Source organism: Rhodamnia argentea, chromosome 4 (assembly GCF_020921035.1).
Source record: "Rhodamnia argentea isolate NSW1041297 chromosome 4, ASM2092103v1, whole genome shotgun sequence".
NCBI classification, from domain to species: Eukaryota; Viridiplantae; Streptophyta; class Magnoliopsida; order Myrtales; family Myrtaceae; genus Rhodamnia; species Rhodamnia argentea.
The window spans coordinates 6,411,891-6,435,473 of NC_063153.1; the positions used below are offsets into that span (position 1 = coordinate 6,411,891).

Consider the following 23,583-nt stretch of genomic DNA (forward strand, 5'->3'; position numbering starts at 1 on the left):
TACTCGACTTTGCTTTGACTTCAACTTTCAACTTCCAATGAAGTCAATCGTAGCTGGACCTCCTGGCGACAGAAATTACGTTGACAATCTAATGTAGCAGCTAATGGGACAGTACTTTAATCGATTGGATACCGCAAAATTACCACTTTGGATGAGTGTGAATGAAATAAACCTTGTTTGTAAGCAGTCAACTTCATGAATTTCAGTGTAGGTCAGACGGCTATAGATAGTTTAGGTCATTCAGCACTCTTTACATTTCATAAATATCATTGCATACTTAAGATGCCGCATCAATTAAGATTGAAACAATAGTAAAACAAGCCACGCAGACCACCACCTCAAATTTTCAATGAGTTAAAACTTGAAACGGTTGATGAAAAAGGATGAAGATTGAGTGACCTAAAGAGCACTTTACCTGAACTTAAAAATGCCAAAGTCTGAAGAGAGAAGCATTCGGAAGAAAAAGGGCCTCACAAAGAGGCGAAGGGCAACAAAAAAAAAAACCGTTCTATTTAAAAGGAAAGATGTAAAAACTGAAAAGTGAGGGCCATTTGTTCATGTGCAGGATGAAAAATTCACAATTCTCGAGAGTAAGTCACCCAAAAATCCCTAAAATCGGTACATCAGATTATATCATTTGAGTGGATGAATGTCAAACTCAATCACCAAGTTTAACCAAGTGGAGACTAAACCCTTTCTACTTCATGCTCGCACTCGCTGAATTTCATATCCCGACAACCCATAATCGACCTTAGCCTCCTCCTGACTTCAGTGTATTACTCAACCTGAACACACGCAAAGCGAATATCAGCATTAGCCCTCAGAGAAGTGCTAACTGCTCCTTAAGCAAAAAGCAAGACAAAGCAGATTCAATACATAAATATGCAAAAAAGTAGATGATACCCACAAAAACATCAGATATTAATCGAAGACCAACCACACAGGATATGAAGTGTCTCATGATGATTGTAGACACAGTGAAATTGGGTTTAGCTCATTCACATAAGTTTTGGAAAATCCTAGAGCCCTCACACACACATAGAGCACTCACAAATCAATGTACGCCCTATTTCCAAAGAGAAAGAGAAACTGATGAAGAAAACGTCATAAAGAAAGTTTCCTCTTGAAGCTGCATGACAAAACTGAGAGAACAAAGACAAGTTGGCCATTGCTGATACAATTCACCCCTAAAAATAGATAGGTATTCACGTGATCAGGATATGAGCTGATTGCCTAGTAGTTTTATTCTTTGTTTTTTTTTTTGTCAGATTGCTTAGTAGTTTTATTTATTTATTTTTTTTGGTCAGGTTGTTTAGTAGTTATAATGGAAAGATTTGTACAAGTTAGACCTTTCGTCACCACTTTGCCTTAGGTCCTACAAGGAAAATCTTAACTCGAGACATGAAATACGCAGTGACCCGTTATAGAAGTATCAGGGGAATCATGTGAGGTCTGCTAGGAATTGATTGAACTGCGGTTGACCTGTTAGCCATACATCGTAATACATTGACGGACCTTCTAAGGAAGCATCCAGCTTTATGCATTGAAAACATATATGAAAATATTAAACTTCGATTACTCAGTCAACCAAGCTTGCAAACCAAAATCAATTTGGCTACATTGGCTTACCAGTCGAGGCCCTCAAAAAGGCCCTCCCCTTTAATAGCAGAAGTTTTAAAGATAGCCCATTGGCGACTTTTAATCTTATGCAACTCCAATGCTTCAGTTATTGCAGCGTCATCAAGCGCTCCAGGAAGATCCTGGGAAGACCGAAGTGAATATCAGAAGAAACCCAAGGGCAAAAGAAAGAGGAAGACGAGCAAACAGGAATGTTCAAGAATTGTGAAAGTGATTCGTTAAGTAAACTCCAGTTCGTGAGTAGAGAAAAGCTTTAGATGTTGATGAGCGCTGAAATTACACGGTGCATATAAATTCAAATATTATTCGCAATTGCAATTCACTAGAAGATAAATAAAGTAGCACCTGCTTGTTAGCAAAAATCAGGACAACGGCCCCTTTTAACTCTTCTTCCTGCCAAAACACTAGAACTGTTAGAAGAGATGCAAGAAGTTGGTAAGATCCTAAAGATCCATAAATGAGGAGTTGTCAATTCCACCAAGATGGACAAAAGCAAAATGGCCTTGGATAATTGAGATTCACCGTTCTGAGATATAGGGTCTAAGCTACAACTTTTCACTGGCAAACTTCGCAAATTTGGTAACAAAAACTTATGAAGCCTCAGACATGGGCCACTGTTAAGCTGTTCAATATAAGATGACTGACTATAAGCTGGATTTGCCATGTTTTGAGTTATCATGGGCTGAAAATACGAAAAAACTTCATAAATGATCCTTGTGACTCCTTCTAACTGTTATAATACGCAAGAGAGAAGTGCATGTATTTTTTTATATTTCCATACTAGAACCTGAGACTAAAGTTTTTTCTGAAATTGTTACTGAACTGTCAAACCATACTGACGATCGCCTTGAAATGCTGACATGGACAACATTGACCACAAATTCCCTCGTGGCACGTTTGACTGATTACTAAGATTTAAATCACCAAAATCATGCATTTGGATGTAATTTTCTCCAAAATGGTAAAACAAAAATTTTCTAAGTTTGCTTTTGCAAAGAAAAAGAAAAAAGAATCTCTTGGAAAGGTCTATTGCATAGCCATTCCTAACCCTAAGGAAACAAGGTCAATGCACTTCAACTTTGGACACGTGCTATTATGCACCAAAAGTCCCTAAAGAAGAACAATCAGTTACATGCACTCAGCTTTTGTCAGAATGAGAGCTCTCTCTATTTACCCATTCCCCATGCAGATGGATGCAAGCCTGTATGCCATCTTTTCTTTCTTTGCATCATGCCGTAAGCTGACTTCGAATTTCTTTGTGTTCTAATTTTTTTCATTTTTTGTGGTAATTGTGTGTGATTAGAAAAACTCACCAAAATTACTAGTTGGGTACTGAATCAAACATGATGTGTCAACAAATGTTGTCAATGTCAGTCCGCGTTAGCATTTTCATAAATTTCAATATACCCACTGATTGACATACTTAACTATATGTACATACTTGCAAAATTCTAACAAACTCAAATGGAAATTAACTAAACAAGGAATGTACTTTCCATGCATTTATCCCAAAAAATGAAGAGGGGATACCTCCAAGATAGCATGAAATTCTTCTTTTGCTATCACAAGCCTATCGGTGTCACTTGAATCAACCACATAGATGATGGCTTGAGTGTTAGGAAAATAGCATCTCCAATATGGCCTGGACAGGTCATAATTTTGGGTGTTTATAAAGAGAATTGATAAGGCAATGATATACCAAACAATTCTTAAACAAGTATTGACGAAATCACAAATGCTAGAGACGTGATTAAGAATATAAGCAGATGGCACAAGGATATAGCTTTTGGCGTATTTCAATCTAAGAAGAGAAAACAGAGACATTATAATATCTAAAAGTTAAAGAAGTTCAATGAATGTAAAAGCCATGGTAATCTAATTTGCTCGATGCAGATATACCATACATCAGCAAAAGACAAATAGGTTATCTGTCCTTTCTATTATCCAGTGACTATATTCAAAAAGCAGAGATTTCACTTCCCCTATTTTAGCAAAACGCGCATCTTCATCAATTATATTTTATAATTCCAAAACCAGGAGTTCTAGTTCCAAAACTACTTAACCACTCTTTGGTGTTGCCAGCCAGATCATCTTTAAAATTATGGATCTCGCATATGAAAGTGCCATCCACACAAACAATATCTATTGTCTAACATTCGTAAATCATGCTTCTGTATGAGTAAGGATCAGCACAGACCTTCTACATTGACAAGTAAGCAACAATTCCAAAAAAAACAACAGAGTAACAAGAATAAATTCAGAATCTCCTATAAATTCAATCAGCTTAAAAAAGAGTAACCGTACAAATGCAGCAGTTACCTGATACTTGTTTGCCCACCTGAATCAACACACAAAAACAGTACCATCAGCATAAAGGAAACCTAATTTGCCTCATAGAAACCATTAAGCAAATGTTTCTCTATATAAAGCATGAAATATACTAAAAGCACAAGATCATCATTAACAAAGTAATCATCCCCAATGATGTATTGATGGTTCTCATGGTCCTTTCTCATTTTGGCTAGGAAAGTATGAGGAGGGGAAGTGTAGAAACTGAACTATAGAACTCTAGAATTTAAGAACAAGCACCAGCCACAACATTCTATGAAGAACACTGAAGACCATATTTGAAAGAACTATGGAGATCAAAAACTGGTAAGGCAGGAGGGACGCTAGACACGAACACACAAGCTCTCACAATAGCCAGTAGAGTTGACAGAATGCAAGCAAGTCATATCCTGACAAATAAACAAGGAACATATTATCTTTCTGTGTGCTCGTACAAGGTCAATGAAAGTTAAAACATCTGCCCATGCAATTCAAAATTAAATAGAAATATGCGTCACCTCTTTCCTTTTTTTTGTAAGTAGACAGTTTACGAATCTTAAACTTCCATTCCTTATTCCAATAATCAGGGATAACTACAGCACAAGTGCCATAACTTTCGTATGGCGCTCACTTGATTGACATAAATTTTTTTTCGATCACTTAAGTGCCTTTAACATCTAAAAAATGTTCACTTGAGTGCCATAACTTTCAATCGATCACTTAAGCGCCATTTTTTCTAAACATTCACCCAAGCGCGTAAATCTGACGTGGCATAGCACTTGTGGTGAATGTTTTTAAAAAGTTATGGCACTTAAGTGATCAATTAAAAGTTATTAGGCACTCAAGTGATCGAAAAAGGAGTTATGGCAATTAAATGAGCACCGTACATAAGTTATGGTACTCAAGTAAGCGTTGTACGAAAATTACGGCACTTGTGCTGTCCTTATCCCCCAATAATCATGTTTCTAATTCCGATTCAAATGTCAAAACCAATTATCCAGTTACCATAAGAAGTCAATGGCACTAATAGCCTAGACTCCGGAAAGAGATGACAGGACTAGCAACAGTGGTGTCAACTCTTTCCACAATTAGCTTCCTTTCTCAATGTTCTTGTCAAGGAAATGAATCATACGCTTGTACATGTTGGCTTTCCTTTGGATCTAACAGAATAAGTTTCAATATTATTAACAGCATGAAACATCTAAGCAAGTGCAAATGTAAATGCTCATTTACCGCAATCCACATATTTCGTTATTTATGAAGAACATCTCCTATACCAATCTGTTTCTCAGGGTTCTCACTTCTCATACTCTTCCAAACACGTCCTTCTCTTTCGCAAAGTCAACAGGATGGTAATAACAGATGTTAACTACCAGTCCATAGAAAAGCCACTGAGAAAATACGGATTGATACAGAGCAGTTCTATTGCCTATTTTCCCTCTCTCCCTTCATTTGCACAAACGATTTGCGGTCCACAAATTATACTGTACACTAAACATGATTGACCTAACCCTCCCTTTTATTTGAATGATCAAATCATGCTCATGCTTTGAAAAGTAACCATAAAGACAAATTAACAGGATGGAACATAATCATTTCAGCAATCTCAAAATCTGTCAAAACACTTTCTTACTATTGCTTGTCTGTGCAACACTATGATAAAAGACTATGCATCAGATAAATATAAGCCAATCTAGTTAGTTCTGTAAACACCGCACAGGCCTCCGAGAAACCTTTCAAACTTCATCCTTATTTCATGGTATTGAATGGAGAGGCATGTTTACATCCAGTCTGTCGCTCTCATCTTAACTAACATAACACTATCAGAATTGGTAATTTCACCATCAAATCAGCATTCTGTGTCATATCGATAGGTTTACTACTTATCCACAGACAAGACACTGAAATGGCATTGAGGGCTCAGAGTATATGATTGGAAAGAACCATAAAAAACTAAAGCACAATGAAAAAAGAGGAGCAAGAAAATGAATATGCATTTCCTCTAGAAATTCCCAAACAAAGTTCAAAAAATGGCTAAAGTTGCAGCATAACAATATGGATCCAATGACTAAACAATGTCGCTCAGCTAATATAATTCAGAATAATGTCTTCGCTCTATCCTTTGAATCTATCGGCATGACACGTATATGATTCTGGAGAAGTTAACACGGAAAATTATTTCAAAGGATAAAAGAAACTGGCGTACCGAGATCCCAGACTTGAAACTTGATATTGTTGTACTGGACTGTTTCAACATTGAATCCAATCGCTGCGTAAGATACAAGATCACAAACACATCTCTTAGCACCCACACATACGGCAAACCCACACAGAGATACAGCAAAGACAACGGATACCAACTTGGAATAGTCGAAACAACTTCACCCATCTGCAGGCGATCTGAAGCAACAACCCAAATCACCACATCAAACACAATTAACAATTCTGACACCGACCCACCACACGAAACCACAAAACAGGAAAAGGGTAACCGCAGAACCAGAGGAACCTACAGAGGATTGTGGTTTTCCCCGCATTGTCGAGTCCGAGCACCAGGATCCGAGCTTCCTTGTTGCCGAACAGAGACGAGAACATCCGCGTGAACAGAATCCCCATCTTGCTTCGACTCGAATCAGAGCATGAAACGAGATCAGGAGAATCAGATCTGCGAAAAGCAGCACCCCCTGCTCCTCCCTGCTAAAGAACGAAGCACCGTGAAGTGGAATCCAGCAAAGCGCACGCGATCTTGCAATGGCGACTGCAATTCCTAACGTACACAAGTGATCTGCGAATTGGGGGTTGCCTGAAGATTACGGAGAGGGCCTGCTCCGGCGTCCGAGGTCGGCCGCGATTGCGAGGGAATAATCCGCAATCGTTCCGGCAGGTAGAACTAGTCGAATCGCTGGCTTTTTTAGCGCGAAAACAAGCTGCTTCCCCCTTCTGCGTACGCCTGTTCTTTCTTTTGGGCAAGATTCTCTCCCCTTCGCAGCCTCGCGAACCGCGACGTGTGGGCCGGGGAAGGGGAGGGGGAGTGAGGAGCCGCTGTGCGCGGAGGCGTGGAATTCTTTAACGTCGCTCGATATTTTCCTTGCCGTTGGATCGTATTTTCCATGTAATTTGTATTTTCCATTCTTTTTTTGTCGAACGCATGTGTTTGTTTGTACTTATTCTAGCTTTTCTTTTTGAAAAAATTCCAAATAAAAATCTGAAGGGAAAAATCCAAAAAAGGACCCAAAGTCCTCATGTTTTCTCAAATAAGAGTCTCAAGTGAACACTGTTTCAAATAAGAGCTTGAAATGACCATAAAATCTCAAAAAAAGCATGATTTAAGGACATTTTAGTTTTTTTACTTATTTAATTTTTTTCTTTTTTATTATAGTTTTTGTAATCTATTTCTTAAAAAAAAAAAAAAGAAAGTATACGTTCACAAGCGGGAGGGCCAACCCTCCCGCTTGTGGCCACCGTCCCACCGCCGGAGGGCGGTAGGCGGGCAAGAGCCTGGTGGCGAGGGCCTCTGGCCCTCGCCAAAACCGGGAGAGGGTCGGGCCCTCTCCCCGATCTGGGTGAGGCCGGCGGTCCTCGCCCGCATTAGGGGTCGCCGGCCATGGCCTAGGACCGGGCCAAGTTCACCTTGACTAGGCGACCTCCCCACCAACGACGGGACGACGGCCGGCGGTCCTCGATCCGGGCGAGGACCACCGGCCTCACCCAGATTCGGGAGAGGGCCGGAGGCCCTCGCTTCGACCGGGCGGAGTCGCCGGCAACCCCGCCGGCCTTCGCCTTGCCCGCCGACCCCCCACCGGCGGTGGGCCGGCGGCCACGGGCGGGAGGGGCAACCATCTCGCCTATGCAAAGCTTTTTTTTTTTTTTAATCAAGAAAAAGAAAAAAATTAATAAAAAAATTAAAATGTGAAAAGATGAAAACGCCCTTCGTGTCGGACCCTTTTTTGAAACATTATAACCACTCCCGGCCCTCAATTGAAATGTACTATGTCACTTCGGACGCTTATTTGAAACATAGTTCACTTTGGGCCCTTTTTTGAAAAAATAAGAGGACTTCAGGCCCTTTTTTGGATTTTTCCCAAATCTAAAATATTTTTAATTTTTTTAAATAAAGTACCTAAAGTAGACATTATTTAAAAATAAAAAAAAGACTCGAAGTATTCTCATTATTTTAAAGAAAGACCCAAAGGGAAACAAAAGAAAGAAAGAAAATAAAAAAAAAATCGGAGAATGCAAACGACGACAATTCTATTGTTCGGACCCTTCTTTGAAATAATGATGACACTTCAAGTGCTTTTTTGAAACAATGTTCACATCAGATTTTTATTTGAGAAAATAAAAACGCTTCGGACCCTTATTTAAAAGGGTTAATACCATGAAAAACCCTAAACTGGTACACCTGTGACAAATTTACCCCAAATTATTTTTTTGACCATGAAAAACCCCAAACCGGTACATATGTGACAAATTTACCCCAAACTATTTTTTTTACCACCAAAAACCCTAAACCGGTATATTTGTGACAAATTTACCATAAACTAATTATTTTGACCACGAAATACTCTAAACTGGTACACATGTGACAAATTCACCCCCCGTTAAATCGTCACTTTGTTTTGGCTTTTGGTCCGCTACGGTATGGGAGGACACAACCCTTGGTGCTCCACCCATCCGTGCGCTATGGATGGTGTCATCATACAAGAAGAGACTATCGAAGGAAGGAGGTTCACGATTTGACATAAATAGGTAAGCCTTAGGGGTAGCCAGCGGCGAAGATCCCGACCATGGAGACCATGGGGATAACCCGGTAACAATGATACGGAAAGCAAGTCTTCGATCTTACAAAGAAAGGCGATGGCTCGAAGACCTCGTCTCTAATGCTTTTGCCTTCCACGAGACCGTACCTGTCGGATCTGAAGATCGCCTATCTCAAATTGATAAACCTGTAACAAATAGAGGGTTAAAACCCCATATTGGTATACCCGTCAACTATCACATGTCACTAAATCAACAATTTGATAGTTAAATTTAATGAAAATTAACGGAGAGTAAATTTGTCACATGTGTACCAGTTTAGGGTAAATTTGTCACGGGTGTACCGGTTTGGGATTTTTTGTGGTCAAAAAAATAATTTGGGGTAAATTTGTCACAAGTGTACCAGTTTAGGGTTTTCCATGGTATTAACCCTATTTAAAATTGTCATGTTTCTTTTTAGCCTGGTACTCATGTTACATTTATCCAAATTAATTTTCGTCCCATGAAAAATTTCAAATCAATACATTTATGTAACATTTATCATAATTTATTTTTTGAGTTATAGTAAATCTGAAATCACCAAAATCTTAAATTGAAAAACTTGCTAAATTTCGGACAACGTCCTCAAGTTTCAAAAATCTACTAAAATCCCTAATTTTTTGTGACAAGAAAATTAATTTGTGGTAAATATGGCATAAATATATCGGTTTAGGGTTTTTTGTGATAGAAAAATATTTTGGAGTAAATGTGGCTCGAATTATCGGCTTAAGATTTTTAGTGATATTAAGCCTTTCTTTTTCTCCATTTAGTTGGGCCAATATGCTCAATTGTTTTTCTTGCAAGGAGTAATTCAGTAATTCAAAATGATACATATTAGCTATTGCAACGGTATAATCAAATATCTAATATTCGTGTTAACAACAGAGAACGTGGGATATGGAAGTGAATTGTACATTGCTAAAATTAATCATCCAAGCAACTTCTTTTAGAAAATATTTAAAGCTAATAGAAGAGAATGATATATAGGTGTAAGTGGGAATATTTCTTACTCAAACACTTTTGTTGTTCTTAAAATAGTTGGGAATGGGTGTGTCATGAAATTAATACTAAATCAAAATACTTTACAAATATATTGCAAAATATTTAGGAGAAATTAATTTTTTGACATGTGTAACAAAGTAAGGAAAATGTGGTGAAGTAATTTGAATGGGAAAATTATCAAAAAAGTCATAAACCTTTTGCATTTTTGCCAATTCAGTGATAAATCTTTTAAGTTTGCCTAATCAATCCTAAATCTTCATATTTTTCCAGTTCAGTTTTATTGATTGAAAATTGTTGACGTCCTTGCAAGAGCGTCCTTGCCCTTGCCCTCGCGATGGCCAAATTTGGCCACCGACGGCCCATGCCCAAGGTCCAGTGTGTGCTGGCCTTTGAACGCAAAAAGAAAGAAAAAAATTAAAAGATTAGCAAAATTTGGAAAACATATAAAAATAATTAAAAATTATCTATATCGGCGCGGACAGTGCCACGAAGAATGGTCGGCGTACACATCAACAATTTTCGACCAATAAGAATGAATCAGCAAAAGGTGAAGAAGCTTTATGATGAATTAGCAAAAGTGCAAAAGGGTTGAGATTTTTTTGGCAATTTTTTTAAATTTGAACCTAGACGCCCTAATAAATCTTTTCAAAGAACTTTCACAAGAGCGATTTTGCTATAAATTAGTCTACATGGTTTTCGTTTTAGCTCTCGAGGCTGGAAATCAAGGTAGACTAATCAAAGAGATGAAAAGAATAAAAAAACCAGACCTAACTAACAAGCATGATACTATTCAGGTGACAACTTTAAAAATGAAACAAAAAACGCCCACCACTTGATTACAATGATTATGTCGTAATAGAATTCTTATTTCATACAACATACATGTTAAATTATACAAATGCGGAGTTGAGAGTAGAACTTATTTTTTTCATAAATCGACGCATTTAGGGAAATGGTTCTTTCGTTAAACGAGCTTGATCTTTTAGTTTACATTTTACATTTAACAATGCAACTAAGTTTACTAAGGGTGCGTTTGGGAGAATTTTAGAGAAATGCAAATTCCCAAAAATCTTTAACTCAAGTTTTATTTGCTGAAAGCAAATAAAGTTTGGATAATTGACTTTTGTTTTTTTTAATCAATTAAGATTTTTTTTAAAAAGGAAAAAACAGAGGGGAATTTTTTTTTTTTTTGGGTGGTTTACCAGCCGAGCATTAGCAGTGGCCAAAGGCGAGCATCATCGGTGACTAGAAGCGATGGCAGCCATGCAAGCCTTGGCCTTGGCAAGCGCCCATGGTTGAACCTTGTCGCGGAAACAGGCAAGCCTCGACCTCGGTGACCCTCCAGATCTTGCCTAAGACAGACTCACGACCCTCTAAATCTCGCATGAGATAGGCTCGTGACCATTGATCGTCCGTCCTCAGCAACCCTCGACTCTCGAAGAGCGTTGACCAAAACCCGGCGGCTCTCGACGGAGCAATGTAAACATCTAAGGCCTTGTAGGTGGAGAGACGATGAACAACGCCAACAGTTAGAGTAAAAAAGGAGAACGAAAATGTTAACGGAGGCAAAATTTTATGATAAAAGAAAATATTAAATCATTTTAAGAAAAACAGTTAATTTTTATTTATTTGTTGATTTATAAAAAAGGATTTCATTCTTTCAAGAAAAGGAAGTAGTTTTTCTTCAATTTAATCTCGTCGTTTTGAATCCATGGATAATGTTTTGTTATTTTTCGTAAATCGATTAATTTTCTTTTATGCAAACACCAAAAAGTTGGAAATTAATTTTTCTTCAAACAAATTGACCCTTAGACATACATTTTTCTGTGTGACCAAACTTCAAACGAAGACTTTCATAGATGAAAGTCAAAGATTGTACGTAACTGTAAGTCTTCCGAAACAATTTACCAATAACAAATATGCGAACGTTAGTGTTTGCTCAAATTAAATTTAAATTGATACATTTGTGATAAATTTATCATCCATTTATTTTTTTAAATTTTACAGTGTAATTGCTAAGTTAGATGGCATGTTACATCAATTTGAGGTTTTTACCTTCCGTTTGTCACAAGTATACCGATTTAGCATTTTTCATGGTAACTGAGGATAAATTTGTCATAAGTGTACAAGTTTGAGACTTTTTATGGTAAAAAATTAATTTAAGGTAAATTTATCACGGATGTATCAATTTAAAAATTTTCATGATATTAACGCAAAATAGAGAAAATCCGTGTGCATATCGGAGAGAGAGATTGTCTTCGTCACCATGGGATCGGCTCATTTAGGACACGAATGATAACAATTCTATTTCTTTATTTTTTTCAATTTTTCTGTTGCTGAAAACAAGTATGGAATAAAAATTCGTTTGGTAAATAAATCTATTTTCCCATTTTTGGGATATATTTTTAGCCCATAAATAGGTTTGTAATAAAAATGAAAAGTATATATTTTTAATTTTTTATTTTTGTAATAGAAACATAAAGGAAAAATGGCACAAATAATCTTTAAATTTTCATTCAATGTGTAATGTGATCCTTAAATATTTAATTTGACCATTATGATCCATTAATTTTAACTCAATGTCTAATGTGGTCTTTGAACTCTCAATTTGTTTAATGTGGCCTTGGAACTTTATAACATATTCAATTTAATTCCTAAATTATAAGAAAATATCTAATGTTGTCCCTAAACTTGAATTAATGGAAGAACTACATCAAACATCTTTCTATAATTCAAATATTAAGTTGAACATGTTCCCTAAGTTCGGGGATCATATCGCGTATTGGGCTAAAATTCGGGGATCATATTAATCAAACTAAAAGTTCATGGACAATATTATATATTGGACTAAAGTTCAGAGACAATTTATGTCATTATCCCAAATAGAAATATGAATTCTTTTCATTACTCTCTCGAGTACAGTTTCCTTCTCTCTCGTGTCCTTCTCTCTCTCGATGTCCGGCCATTGATCATCGTCCGTCGGTCGGCGATCGTAGGTCAAGGTTGCCGTTCGCCAGTTGCACTGCAAAAATTTTATTTTATTATCAAACGGATTTATATTTCGAAAACATTAATGTTGTGTCCTTATTAAACGTGACTGCTTAAAAACTCGTTTAGGAATAAAAGTTTATTTTTGGCCAAAAATAATTTCGAGAATAGAATAACTGTGGATCGGCCCCGACGTACCGTGACGAGTCCCACCTTTCATTTTCCGGAAGCATCTGCCGACTCTCCTCTCTCTCTCTCTCTCTCCTCACTGTCTCGCAAAATCTAACTACGACCACCGCTCGCCGCCGCGATCCATCAATCAGGACCACCATCTCCTATTTCTCTCTCGCTCGCCTCTGCGGACTCCTCACTAGTCACTCCCAACGGCCCCGCCGGTGGCAGCTGCTCGAGGTCGGGGGGCTCGATGGCACGAGCTTCCCTCTGAAGAAGAGGATCGTCGGGGGGAGAGAGAGGGAGAGAGAGAGAGTCCGTGCGGTCGTGGATCTAGCCGGCCGACTCAGAAGAGAGGACTCTCCCTTTCTGAACGATTGGTGAAATACCCGCAGAGAAACAGGTCCTTAATCGTCAACACCGAACTTTCTCTCTCTACCTAACCATAAAAAAATCTCCTCCAAGGGAACAATTCAGAATGAGGGAGAGAGCAACACAGATAGAGATGTCAACTGCTTCGCTTTGCTTTTCGAGACTCCAATCTCAAATCTGTGGATTCAGAGGAGGTCTCAAGCTCCAGAGATATTCTCTTCGTCGACAGAGCAATGTCGCTTTCACCAGGTGCTGCTTCCTCGTCCTCCTCCTTAGTCTTGGCATTGAAGTTATCGCTGCTTTTGTCCGTGGAGCTAAAATTTGGAACGGTGTTCTTTGATAGATAGATGTTCTTTTGGAGTTCGAGATTGTCTAGTGTTTAAATCTGTGCGGAAAGAGTATAATCTTCTGGGGGAAGTTGTTTCGATCGGATTTCATGTTTCTGGTTGGAACTAAGCGAGTAACGAACTGTTTATGGCAATTCGATCTGAGTATGGTCCAGGAAACGAAGGATAGAGTGAAGAGAATCAGTTCACTTTCCTTTCTTTTCCGGCTGCGTCGTAAGAGTTTGATGTGGTTTGCGGTGTGAAGAAATTTCTCGGTGACGTGTGAGGACTTTAGGCGCTATATGTTTGTGTATATGCATAGCTGAATAATACTGACAGGCGAAGTTTTCTGTGAGTCTCTCTTCCTCTAGCGTCGTGATCGTACTAGAAGTGCTCCCAATCATCTGTACATCACCTGCCCTTGCATTACGACAGTTGATGCGTCTTTTTACTGAATTTTGGTTAGATTTAAAGTCTACAAGCTAAAGCTGGAGTTATCCTGAACCCCTGTACCCCGCTAAGTGCTGCAGAACATGTTCTTGATGGTGAGTTTACTGCTTGTTCTTTGGTCATCAATTTTCCAATTTTTGGCATACTATGTTCTTGTTTTTTGCCCACTATGTTCTTGTTATCTCTTTCCACTAAGTCCTGTTTGAAAAAATTTGTGGTTTCCATAGCTCAACAATACATAATGTGCATTTGGAGATGCAACAAATAGATCGCTATACCTGAAGTTTCATAACAATTTTGTTGAGTCATGATTCATGTTCTGGATCTGGAACAATGTATTGTTTCCGTAGTTTTCTGAATGGTGCATGCTTTATGCCTTCATATTTTGATTTCTAGTATACTATCCTAATTTATAAGTTGGATAACCCTCTAACCTTATTCTTTGTTGTACAGCTTCTCTGGTAACGAGGGCTTGTATGGTGTACCTTCTTTGCCTGCATGTCCTCTATTTTGGGAGGTGGTAAAATTGCCATAACCATATCGTGTCGTCTTGTGTTCTCTCATTCCTTTTGTTGAGCATAATGATGCGGATCGAGCTTTAATGAGTTTGAATATGCAATGCCAAGCAGTTCCACTTACTCGGTCCGAGAAGTGCATTGTTGGAACTGGGTTGGAACGCCAGCGCTACCTCATGAATTGACGTGTTAAGTTGACGTTAGAACCACTGATTTATTGTCTTACATATTTTTTCTCTTTTGCACACTATGTTCTGCATGTTCAATCTAACCATCTTCTGAGGGGAGAAAGTTGGACCTGCTTGATATGCCTAACTGTCTTGTTAAACCAATTTATCCCTATGCTTTGCACATTGTGCATAATACTCCAAATATGCTGAGAGACATATGATGGCAGCAGCTTCTTCCTTAGCATTTCTGATTATGGTTATCGCATTATATGTATCTCTTTGGGGATGTTAGAACTTCTGTTTTTGAGAATTGCTACAAGGTGTGGATCTTAATTCTTCTAGGCTCAAACGGAAGTGTTATCTTACAGATGGAGATGAGTTGTTTTGAGTTCTAAAACAGCAATGTCAAACTCTTTGCATGCGTTAATTTCTGAAATTTAAATTTGAGGATGGCAGTTATAAACTAATAATTTCTCCCACCCCTTTCCCATCATCAGAGAAGCTTGCTTTTTGGGAGTTTGTTCCGTTATTTGCCTTTGCTGATTGTATTATGCTAATGAATTTGAGGATTGTGTTTTCCAATAGGGATGAATTATATTCGAAGGGGTGGAGACAGCTTTGGCCAACTTATTGTGTGTTCCCTACCTTTTCAACATTTTTCTATTCTCATATTGGGCATTAAGGTTGGCCCTAGTTTGGGCCCATCGCTAGCACTGCATTACTTCATCTCATGGAGACTCTCCGCGATTTGCGTGCTACAACTCTGGCTAACAATGGTTCGCTTGCGATTAGTTAGTTAATTTGTATGTGTAAGGTTATCCAATGGCTGAATCAGAGGTAATCCTGAACTCATACTCTGTGAAAGATTTTGTTTTCTCAAAAAGTGGATAAGATGTTATTTCGCTCGTAAAAGCAGTACGTCAAATATTTTCTGTTCTTTGCTTGCAGCATGAAACTGCCCATCTAGCACTTGTAACCAGTGATTTGGAAAAAGATTCTACAATAAGAATGACTTTGCAAGTGAGCTTTGAGCTTGAAGCATATGGCCTATGCATGCAATAGGTGCAATAGGCACAGGATTTGGAGTGAGGAAAGATAAGAAACAAAGGCAAAGGAGAAATGACTGGAAGGACTTTTGTGTGTAATTGTCAGAGGTATTCTTTCATCTGTTCAAGAAAAAAAATGGAATACTTGGCCTTTATGAAGGCATAGACTTTTGTGTTGTTGTGCTTTTATCAGATTTAAGGTTGATAATGTCGTTTATGAAGGCACAAAATATATTCTCGAGCATAATGATAAATTTGTTCGGGGACATTGAAAGCACTTGATAAGATGTGGAAGAATGATTTATGATACTTACAAGGTGTTTTAGTTGACATGGCTAAAATTGGTATCGGGGGATTATATCATGTAAGTTCTTGGCAAACAAAGGAGGAGGAAGTCAAAACTTCGGTTTGATGCTAGTGATGATGGATTTCTTTGTGTGAAATGTCGGTCTATCTCAAGTGTAGTTATGACAGATGGCACAAAACATGGTTTGTGACCGACATCTCACACAAAAGAAGCCTTAGTATTATCAATTTATCATCGTCACTAGCACAACCACACTTGATTTGTATGATGAAATTTTGGCTTTTCCTCATTTGTTTGCCGAGAACTTATATGCCATAATCCCCCCAATGCCATCTTTAGCCATGTCAACTAAAACACCATTGTAATTATCATAAATCATTTTTCCACATATTATCAAGTGTTTTTGATGTTCCCGTGTAAGTTTATGATTATGCTTGGAAACATACTACTTCATAAATGCCATTCTCAACCTTAAATTTGATAAAAGCAAGACATCCACATCTAACTTCAAGTCTTTTGTATTTTTTTTCTCTTGATCATACAAGTTGAGAAAATACCAGTTCGTTGAAGAATTAGCCGATGTCGCCAGTCCGGATGGTCTTCACTACCTGTGTGGATGTTCTTCACTTCCTTCCTCGCAAAGATCCTCACTCTATCTGTGAATGAGGGCAACTTGTACATACGGGCTGTGCCGTTCTCACAGGAGAAGAACGTTACTGGCCTCGCATCTCCATGGTGCATGTCGAAGAGCCTCACCACGCCATGGCTCTCCTTGAGCTCATGCACCAGTTCAAGAACGCTCGCCTCGCCATCCTCCCTGTCCCCATACCTTGACCGTAGCAATCCCAGCACAACAGAGATGTTACTGCACTAGAGTGAGCCTCCAGTGTCTGCACGTAGTGCGCGCACTCCAAGGTCGGCTTGTCCCATGCTCTCATGGTCGAGTCTATCGAGCCCGAGTACAAGAGTGTTGCCGATCATGAACGAGATCACTGCGAGTCGATGGCCCTCGAGTTTCCTGACAAAGTGGAAGGGGTCTTGGCATCGGAGACGGGAGGCATCTGCCAGGCAAGGATGGCCCCATCCTGGTCGCCGGCGAACAGTGTGCTGTTGCCCATGATCGCGGCATAGACTTGCCCGATGGCCCCTAGAAGAGAGAACTCGATGGAGGTCAGCATTGTAGGCCTTAACGGCGTCAAGGACTCCGACATACACCTGTGGACCTTCCATAAGGAGAGACCCGACCTCACGCTTGACTTGGAACGCACTAGCACACGCCCCAAACCATTCTGTCACGGGGGCTTGAGAAGATCCTTCCGGTGCCAGAGTGGAGGCTAAGGCCAGTGATAGCCTGTTGGTGGCCATGGAGCTGGGCGAGCATGGTGAACTCGCTGCTAAGGGACCACAAATGCAAGAATCGACAGTTCTCGCCACGAGTGCAGTTATTCCTGGAAGCCCAGGCATAGCTTGTTCCGTTTCTGTGGCTATTGCTTTCGGGATTGATGATGACGATCTTGATCCTGCGCAATGCGGTGGTAGCTAAGAGACCAACGTTGATGGGAGTGATTTGAACCTTTGGTTGGCTCCGCCACTGCCATGTAGGAAATAGCACGGGTTTCTGGAGCAGTATCAAGCAAGCCAATGGTGGCAGACGTCAGTTTTCTTGGTGGTTTTTGTCGGAGGCCTCGTGCTACGAGACGATGGCGATTGCATTCGAGGCTTGAGCGATCTGCGTATCACCATAGCCATTGTTAGACAATGAAGATGGACGATGGAGATGGCAGGCGATTTGGGTTTTGGTTTGTGAGTGATCTGGCTGAGTGAAAAATCGGAATTATTGAACTTAGAGAGGCGATGGAGATCAAGATGATTGGATTGGTACGAGGCTTCAGGCCTTGGCACGAGGCTTCAGGCCTTGGCACGCCATGAGATAGCAAGTTTTCTTTTCAGAGGATCGAGGATGACCATGAAAATTGAGCTACGAGATCTGATGGCAGGGAGTGCAACAAAAAGAGAGATTACCTTCGATGCTAATCTTGGTACGTATAATAAGGAATGAAATAGGAAAGTGAGCAAAAAATGTTGAATGTTGTCATTTCATTAATTCAAGTTATCGAAATCTACTCACACACGGCTGTCAATCCGTCAAGTTTGAACGATAAACCAAAAGAAAAGTTACATTTGCATTAGTTGCATAAGATATTCATCGCAATTATCTTTGTCTTCATCAGCCTTAAATTTTTTTCCTTGGTAAAATGATGGATAGTTGACTCATCATTTTTTAAAATTCAACTCAGCATATAATAACTCACATCATCAAAATATGTTTTGATTTGTCGGTTGAACAAATGGAAGGACTAAATTAAATATTTACCAATAATTCATGGTGACATTGTACATTGAGCTAAATTTTAGGTATTGTTTGTGTCATTTCCCCTAGTTTACGAAAGAAAATGATACCTACATTTTGCTTGGAACTAATTTCTTGCTATCCCACCCGGGTGGCGCCGCTGGTTCGCGCACTCTTCCTCTCGCAAAAGGTTGAGTGTTTGAATCCCAAGGACGTTGCGGGGTGACTTAATCGGTGGCACGTGTGTGGTGGCTAGCACGTGTTGCCTCCAGGGTTTACTCCCGATCGCCGGCCGTGCGGGGGTTCCTTGGGTCACAAAAAAAAAAAAAAAATTTCTTGTTGTCTTAAAAATTTTTTGTCTTAGTTTCCTTCTCTTGCATCCCTAAAAGTTCTCTATATCTAGAATTGAAATTCCGCTTTCAAATTAGCAAAACTTGAAGGATGAATAGATCTATTCTTGAAGGGTGAGAGTATGCTTCTTGTTGTAGAATTTGCTTTTTGTTATAGAATTTGCTTTTTGTTATTCAATTTTTTTTGTAGTTATTTGGGAGCTTGAAAGCATTCTCCATAACTCTCAAATATTATCTTGATCAATGAATGGAATCTTTCTTTAGACCAAAAAAAGAAAAAATTTGCGAAACTTTGAATCCACGGGCAACACACGGGTTCTGCAGTATACACTTGAGTTTCTCAGTGATTTCAAGATTCCAGGAGTGGCCAGACGACTCAGAGCCTGCTTTGATTCTAAGCCATGAGGTTATGATCCTTTCCATTTATCCAGTGATGTAAGCAACCCAAGAAAGCTAGCGACGGTTCTTGTCTGAATCTGTTAGATCGTTTCTAGGACAGAACACATCATCTCTGAGTCGACTTCATTGATTTCTTTTCTGGGGACAGCAGGGCTAATTTCGCTAGGTAAGCCGGTCTGTATCGAACATGAATTCGTCAATCTGTCCTATGTTCAGCCATCAAGTTGAGTGATCCAAGACGCGGAGATGCTTCCTCCCTTAGCTTGGGGTTTCTTTTAAGACAAAGTACACAAATACATTTGTAATTTGAATCGAGAAGCCCATGAACTGTCCTCAGTTACTGCAAGCAGCACTAGAGTCACTTAATTGGCAATTGCCATGACATACTGCTAGACGAGGATGTTGTAAGAACATGGCTGGCATATTCCTTGGTGCATTTTCATAATCTTGACAATTAAGCTAATGTGTACGTAAACAGACCTAAGGAATAACAACCTGTCACTTTACTGGCAGTCATCAAATCTGTGCACTGAATCAGCAAATGCAGAGGAAAAAATATATATTGGGAAATAGTCAAGCCAAGCTAGATACATCCTCTATGTTTCAGTACCTTGTTCAATATAAGATTTACAGAACTGAAGTTACAAATGTAGGACTTGGTCTAAAAGCAACTGAATTCTGTTGAATATGCTTGAACCTTGTAAACAAAGAATTTCGACAACATCTAGACATAATGAATTGCCAACGCAATCGCCTACTCACACGGAATCCTCCAAGGAAATATCGGTTGGAACTTCGTATCCAAATACCATGGAGTAGTCATCCATCTCATCAGAGGAGAATTTGGGTGTCCTCCAGCTTTTTGCTATGTCGGAGTCGAGGCCATTAGTCAGGAGCTCCAACACCTAGTTCATGAGATTATTCATTCAGACAGGGCAAACTTTATATAGCGACATGCTTTTCACTAAGCTAAAAGGTTTCATGTACCTCACTCATCGTCGGTCGCAATAGAGAGGATTGTCTCACACAATAGGAAGCAGTTAACACCACTTTGTGCAATTGATCAGAGTCGTACTTTCCCTCCATTTTCGGATCCGCCAATTCGGCAATGTTTCCATATTCCATGAGAGGCATTGCCTACAATGTTAATTAGCTGAACAATTAGAGATGAGTGAAAAGGAAAATGAGGAATTGATTACTTTTCTTATTGTTGTGATTCGAATCACTGCAGTGGCCTCTTTGACTGATATAAACGCAAAAATGAAGATGATATACCCAGAGGAGAATGTTCTGCTTTGATGAATTGACAGGCCTACGGCCGGTCACTATTTCCAATAGCAGCACTCCAAATGCAAACACATCCGTCTTTTCGTCCACAATCCCATGCATGAAATACTCTGGTGCAATATAACCGAATGTGCCCTCGATTGGAATCACGGCGTGATGAGTCCACTTGTTTGGTAGCCACTTTGCTAGACCAAAGTCGGTAATCTACAGAAAGGACACCGAAGTTTATGCGGAATGGCATGAAAAATCGCTATGCAGCTCGAAGCTGCGAAAATATAATCATTTTCTACCTGTGGTTCGTAGTCAGGGCCGAGAAGGATATTTGACGCTTTTATGTCTCGATGAATAATGCGATGCTTGCAGCATTTGTGAAGATAGTGCAAACCTCTTGCAACGCCCAGGGCAATCCTGTATCGTATGGGCCACTCAAGTGACTCGGTTGCTTTACCTGAAAGAGAGAGAGCTATAATGCCACTGAAACATGGAATTTTTCAACTAAAAGAAGAACCATACCACTTTAGAAACGATACTTTTGGACAAATAATTCCCAGAGTCTTGCTTGCCCTGATCTTTTACTTTTGATTTTTCACTTCTTTCTTATCTTTCTCAGCTTCTTAACTATGCTGTTGATTAGGCTTGACCTTCCTGTTGATCTCTACAGAATGATTGAAGTTTTGGACATTTTTTGCAGCAAGTTATGGGCTTGACAGTTACTTTGGCCAAGGGAAGTGATACTCACCATGCAAAGCAGAAGCCAAATTTCCATTCTCAGAGAAGTTGAAAACCAGGTAGAGCCCGTTTTCAACACAATAACCAACTAAGCTGGCGGTATTGGGATGGCTGACATGTCCTATTGTGCCCAATTCCATCAGAAATTCTCTTTCTTTGTTTTCATCATTGTTGTCCTTGGCCAACCTCTTCACTGCTATTACCTGTCCATTGGAAAGATTGCCTCGGTATACCTCTGAAAACCCACCTTGTCCCACCATATTATCTGCAGGATGAATCGAAAACGGAAATAAAAAATTGATAAAGCACATTCCCAAATCTCGTACAGCTTCATTTTGTCACTTCCAGATTCGGAAGTTTACCTGGATGGAAATTATTTGTAGCATTCAGGATTTTCTCGTGACTGAAGCACCGCAGCGGAGGCTGGTGGCTCTCTGTTTTAGTATTTCTTTTTCTAAATGGTGAAATCAATAAAGAGTATATGAATTTGCAGGGAGATGCACATTTCCTTCTGATTGATCCTGCCTTGACATTTTGAGGCCGAGGAGGGGTTGCTGCCACAATAGAGTCACGGAAGCTAGAGGTATATTCATCTGTGGTTGTCCAAGAATCCTTTTCAAGATCATCAAGAACTGTTGTTGGTGAAAACCTTGTACTCTTTGTTTCCAGATCGGTAAACTTAACATGGGATTGTTCTATGCCATTGCAAATTGTCTGGTTCGGCCATGTTGAACTTAGTTGATGAGTTTTAACTGTCAGAAGCAAACACAGATATTTTCAGCTGACAATAACTTCCATCGGAACATTAAAATTAATAGATTTTACTACAACCAACCTTTTGATTGCTTGGGAGGAGATGTGTAAGTCTGTTGTTTCGTAGTACATTTCCCCACCGAGACGACTGCACAGTCTTGAGGTGCATTCTCAAAACAATACCTTAGAATCCCATGTGAGTATCTGATTTGAATTAGGCAAAAAAGGTAAAGGAATCAGAAATTGCAGGTCATAAAGTAGATTTTCACAAGAAAACTGTTACCTAGCAGATTCTCCTCTCGATCCCCGAAGAAGGAGATATTCTGCTGAAATAGATTTCGCTTCTTTAACTAGACCTCTCCCAACACTTGTGCTGAATCCTACTCTAGCTTCCAAGTTTATCTGAAAAGTAAGGACAATGAGCTCCGAGAAACAGACACTCAAAATCAGTTAATCTGATACAATTCCATAAAGAATTTGAAGATAGTGCACCTGGTGTGACTGGCAGGTCTTAGCGAATTCACCCAGCACAGATATAACATAAGCTTTTGCTCTGCGGATTTTCGGCAGACATTTCCGGGTGATTTGTCCCTTCTTCACGTATCCACCCACTGTTGTTTACAAGGAAGGGAAGTACATATCATTAGATCAAAGATCACCGGTTTAGGACCGGCATTTGTCATTAGGTAAACGAAAGCACAATACACAGATTCTACTCAACAGAACAACTGTAGATGGTAAACTGACCCAGGACATGGAGGGCAACAATATTGTCATGAGGACGAGCTAAGGTTGTGACTGCCCATGAGAGAAGATCTCTGCTTTCAGATGGGTCTGAAGAGATGCCAACCAGTATGTTAGCAGCACTCGAAGGCCTCATTTTTTTTTTTTTTTGGTTGCTGACAGAGGAATCTGCGGGGGTACTTCACTTGCTCATGTCACTATCTTGCCCTTAGGAGCACTCAAGGCCAAGCTTATAAATGAGTGGGGAATCACTAGAACATGATTGTGATCAGTGAGAGAGGATGACACCACGTCAGCTCCCTCATTCCATCATTCTTGTTTAAGAAGCATAAAAAAAGACCTCTTTTGCAGTGTCAGACAGTTAAAAAAAAAAAAGTGATCTCTCTCTCTCTCTCTCTCTCTCTCGCTCTCTCGTGGGATCCACAGAACAAAGATGAGATATGCAGACTTTTAAAATGCGGTTGGTTCATATCCAAAAAATTCTGTCTCTGCAGTAATTACTCTTTCTTCTGTGCCTGCTTGTGTTCTTTTCCTCTTTAATTGGTTATGGTGGACTCCTTGGGTGCTTTGGAGGATAAGCAAAGGCGGGTTGGCGAGATACATTCGATTTGTCTTGCTATGGAAGCCAAAAGGAAGGCCTCAAGCCCTCCAAAAGAGGTTAGATAAAGCATAAAGGTACAGTTATTGGGGTTTGGTGGGAGGGGGGGTCTGTGAAGAGCCAGTCAGTCTAAGAAGGCCTCTTCACTCCATGATGAGTGGGGAAACTTGGAGATGTTCACTGTTTTCTTGCCACTTCAGTTTTGTGCATGAGACCACACATCATCCTTTACCATGATTGTATACAATACTTTCAAGAGATCG

General features: G+C 39.6%; 2 protein-coding genes across 3 annotated transcripts; both read right to left on the bottom strand.

The window, feature by feature from the left end:
* Window positions 1-670: 670 nt before the first annotated feature.
* Window positions 671-7,070, bottom strand: LOC115736225 (ADP-ribosylation factor 1). 2 transcript variants are annotated; one of them, XM_030667808.2, is made up of 9 exons: window positions 6,770-7,070; window positions 6,480-6,660; window positions 6,328-6,366; window positions 6,173-6,235; window positions 3,958-3,976; window positions 3,169-3,280; window positions 1,984-2,031; window positions 1,630-1,760; window positions 671-785 (listed from the first exon to the last, which is right to left on the bottom strand). In XM_030667808.2, exons 2-9 carry the CDS (start codon window positions 6,580-6,582, stop codon window positions 752-754), a joined length of 549 nt encoding a protein of 182 aa, XP_030523668.1. In that variant the 5' UTR covers window positions 6,583-6,660; window positions 6,770-7,070; the 3' UTR covers window positions 671-751. The 2 variants fall into 2 exon arrangements, with proteins under 2 accessions (XP_030523668.1, XP_048134201.1); XM_048278244.1 differs by having other exon boundaries at window positions 6,743-7,070.
* Window positions 7,071-19,751: 12,681 nt separating this feature from the next.
* LOC115736220 (probable receptor-like serine/threonine-protein kinase At5g57670) lies at window positions 19,752-23,144 on the bottom strand. Its single transcript, XM_030667795.2, has 10 exons — window positions 22,726-23,144; window positions 22,471-22,589; window positions 22,262-22,380; window positions 22,061-22,182; window positions 21,588-21,977; window positions 21,236-21,490; window positions 20,787-20,944; window positions 20,485-20,700; window positions 20,197-20,346; window positions 19,752-20,114 (listed from the first exon to the last, which is right to left on the bottom strand). Exons 1-10 carry the CDS (start codon window positions 22,856-22,858, stop codon window positions 19,968-19,970), a joined length of 1,809 nt encoding a protein of 602 aa, XP_030523655.1. The 5' UTR covers window positions 22,859-23,144; the 3' UTR covers window positions 19,752-19,967.
* Between the last annotated feature and the right edge of the window lie 439 nt (window positions 23,145-23,583).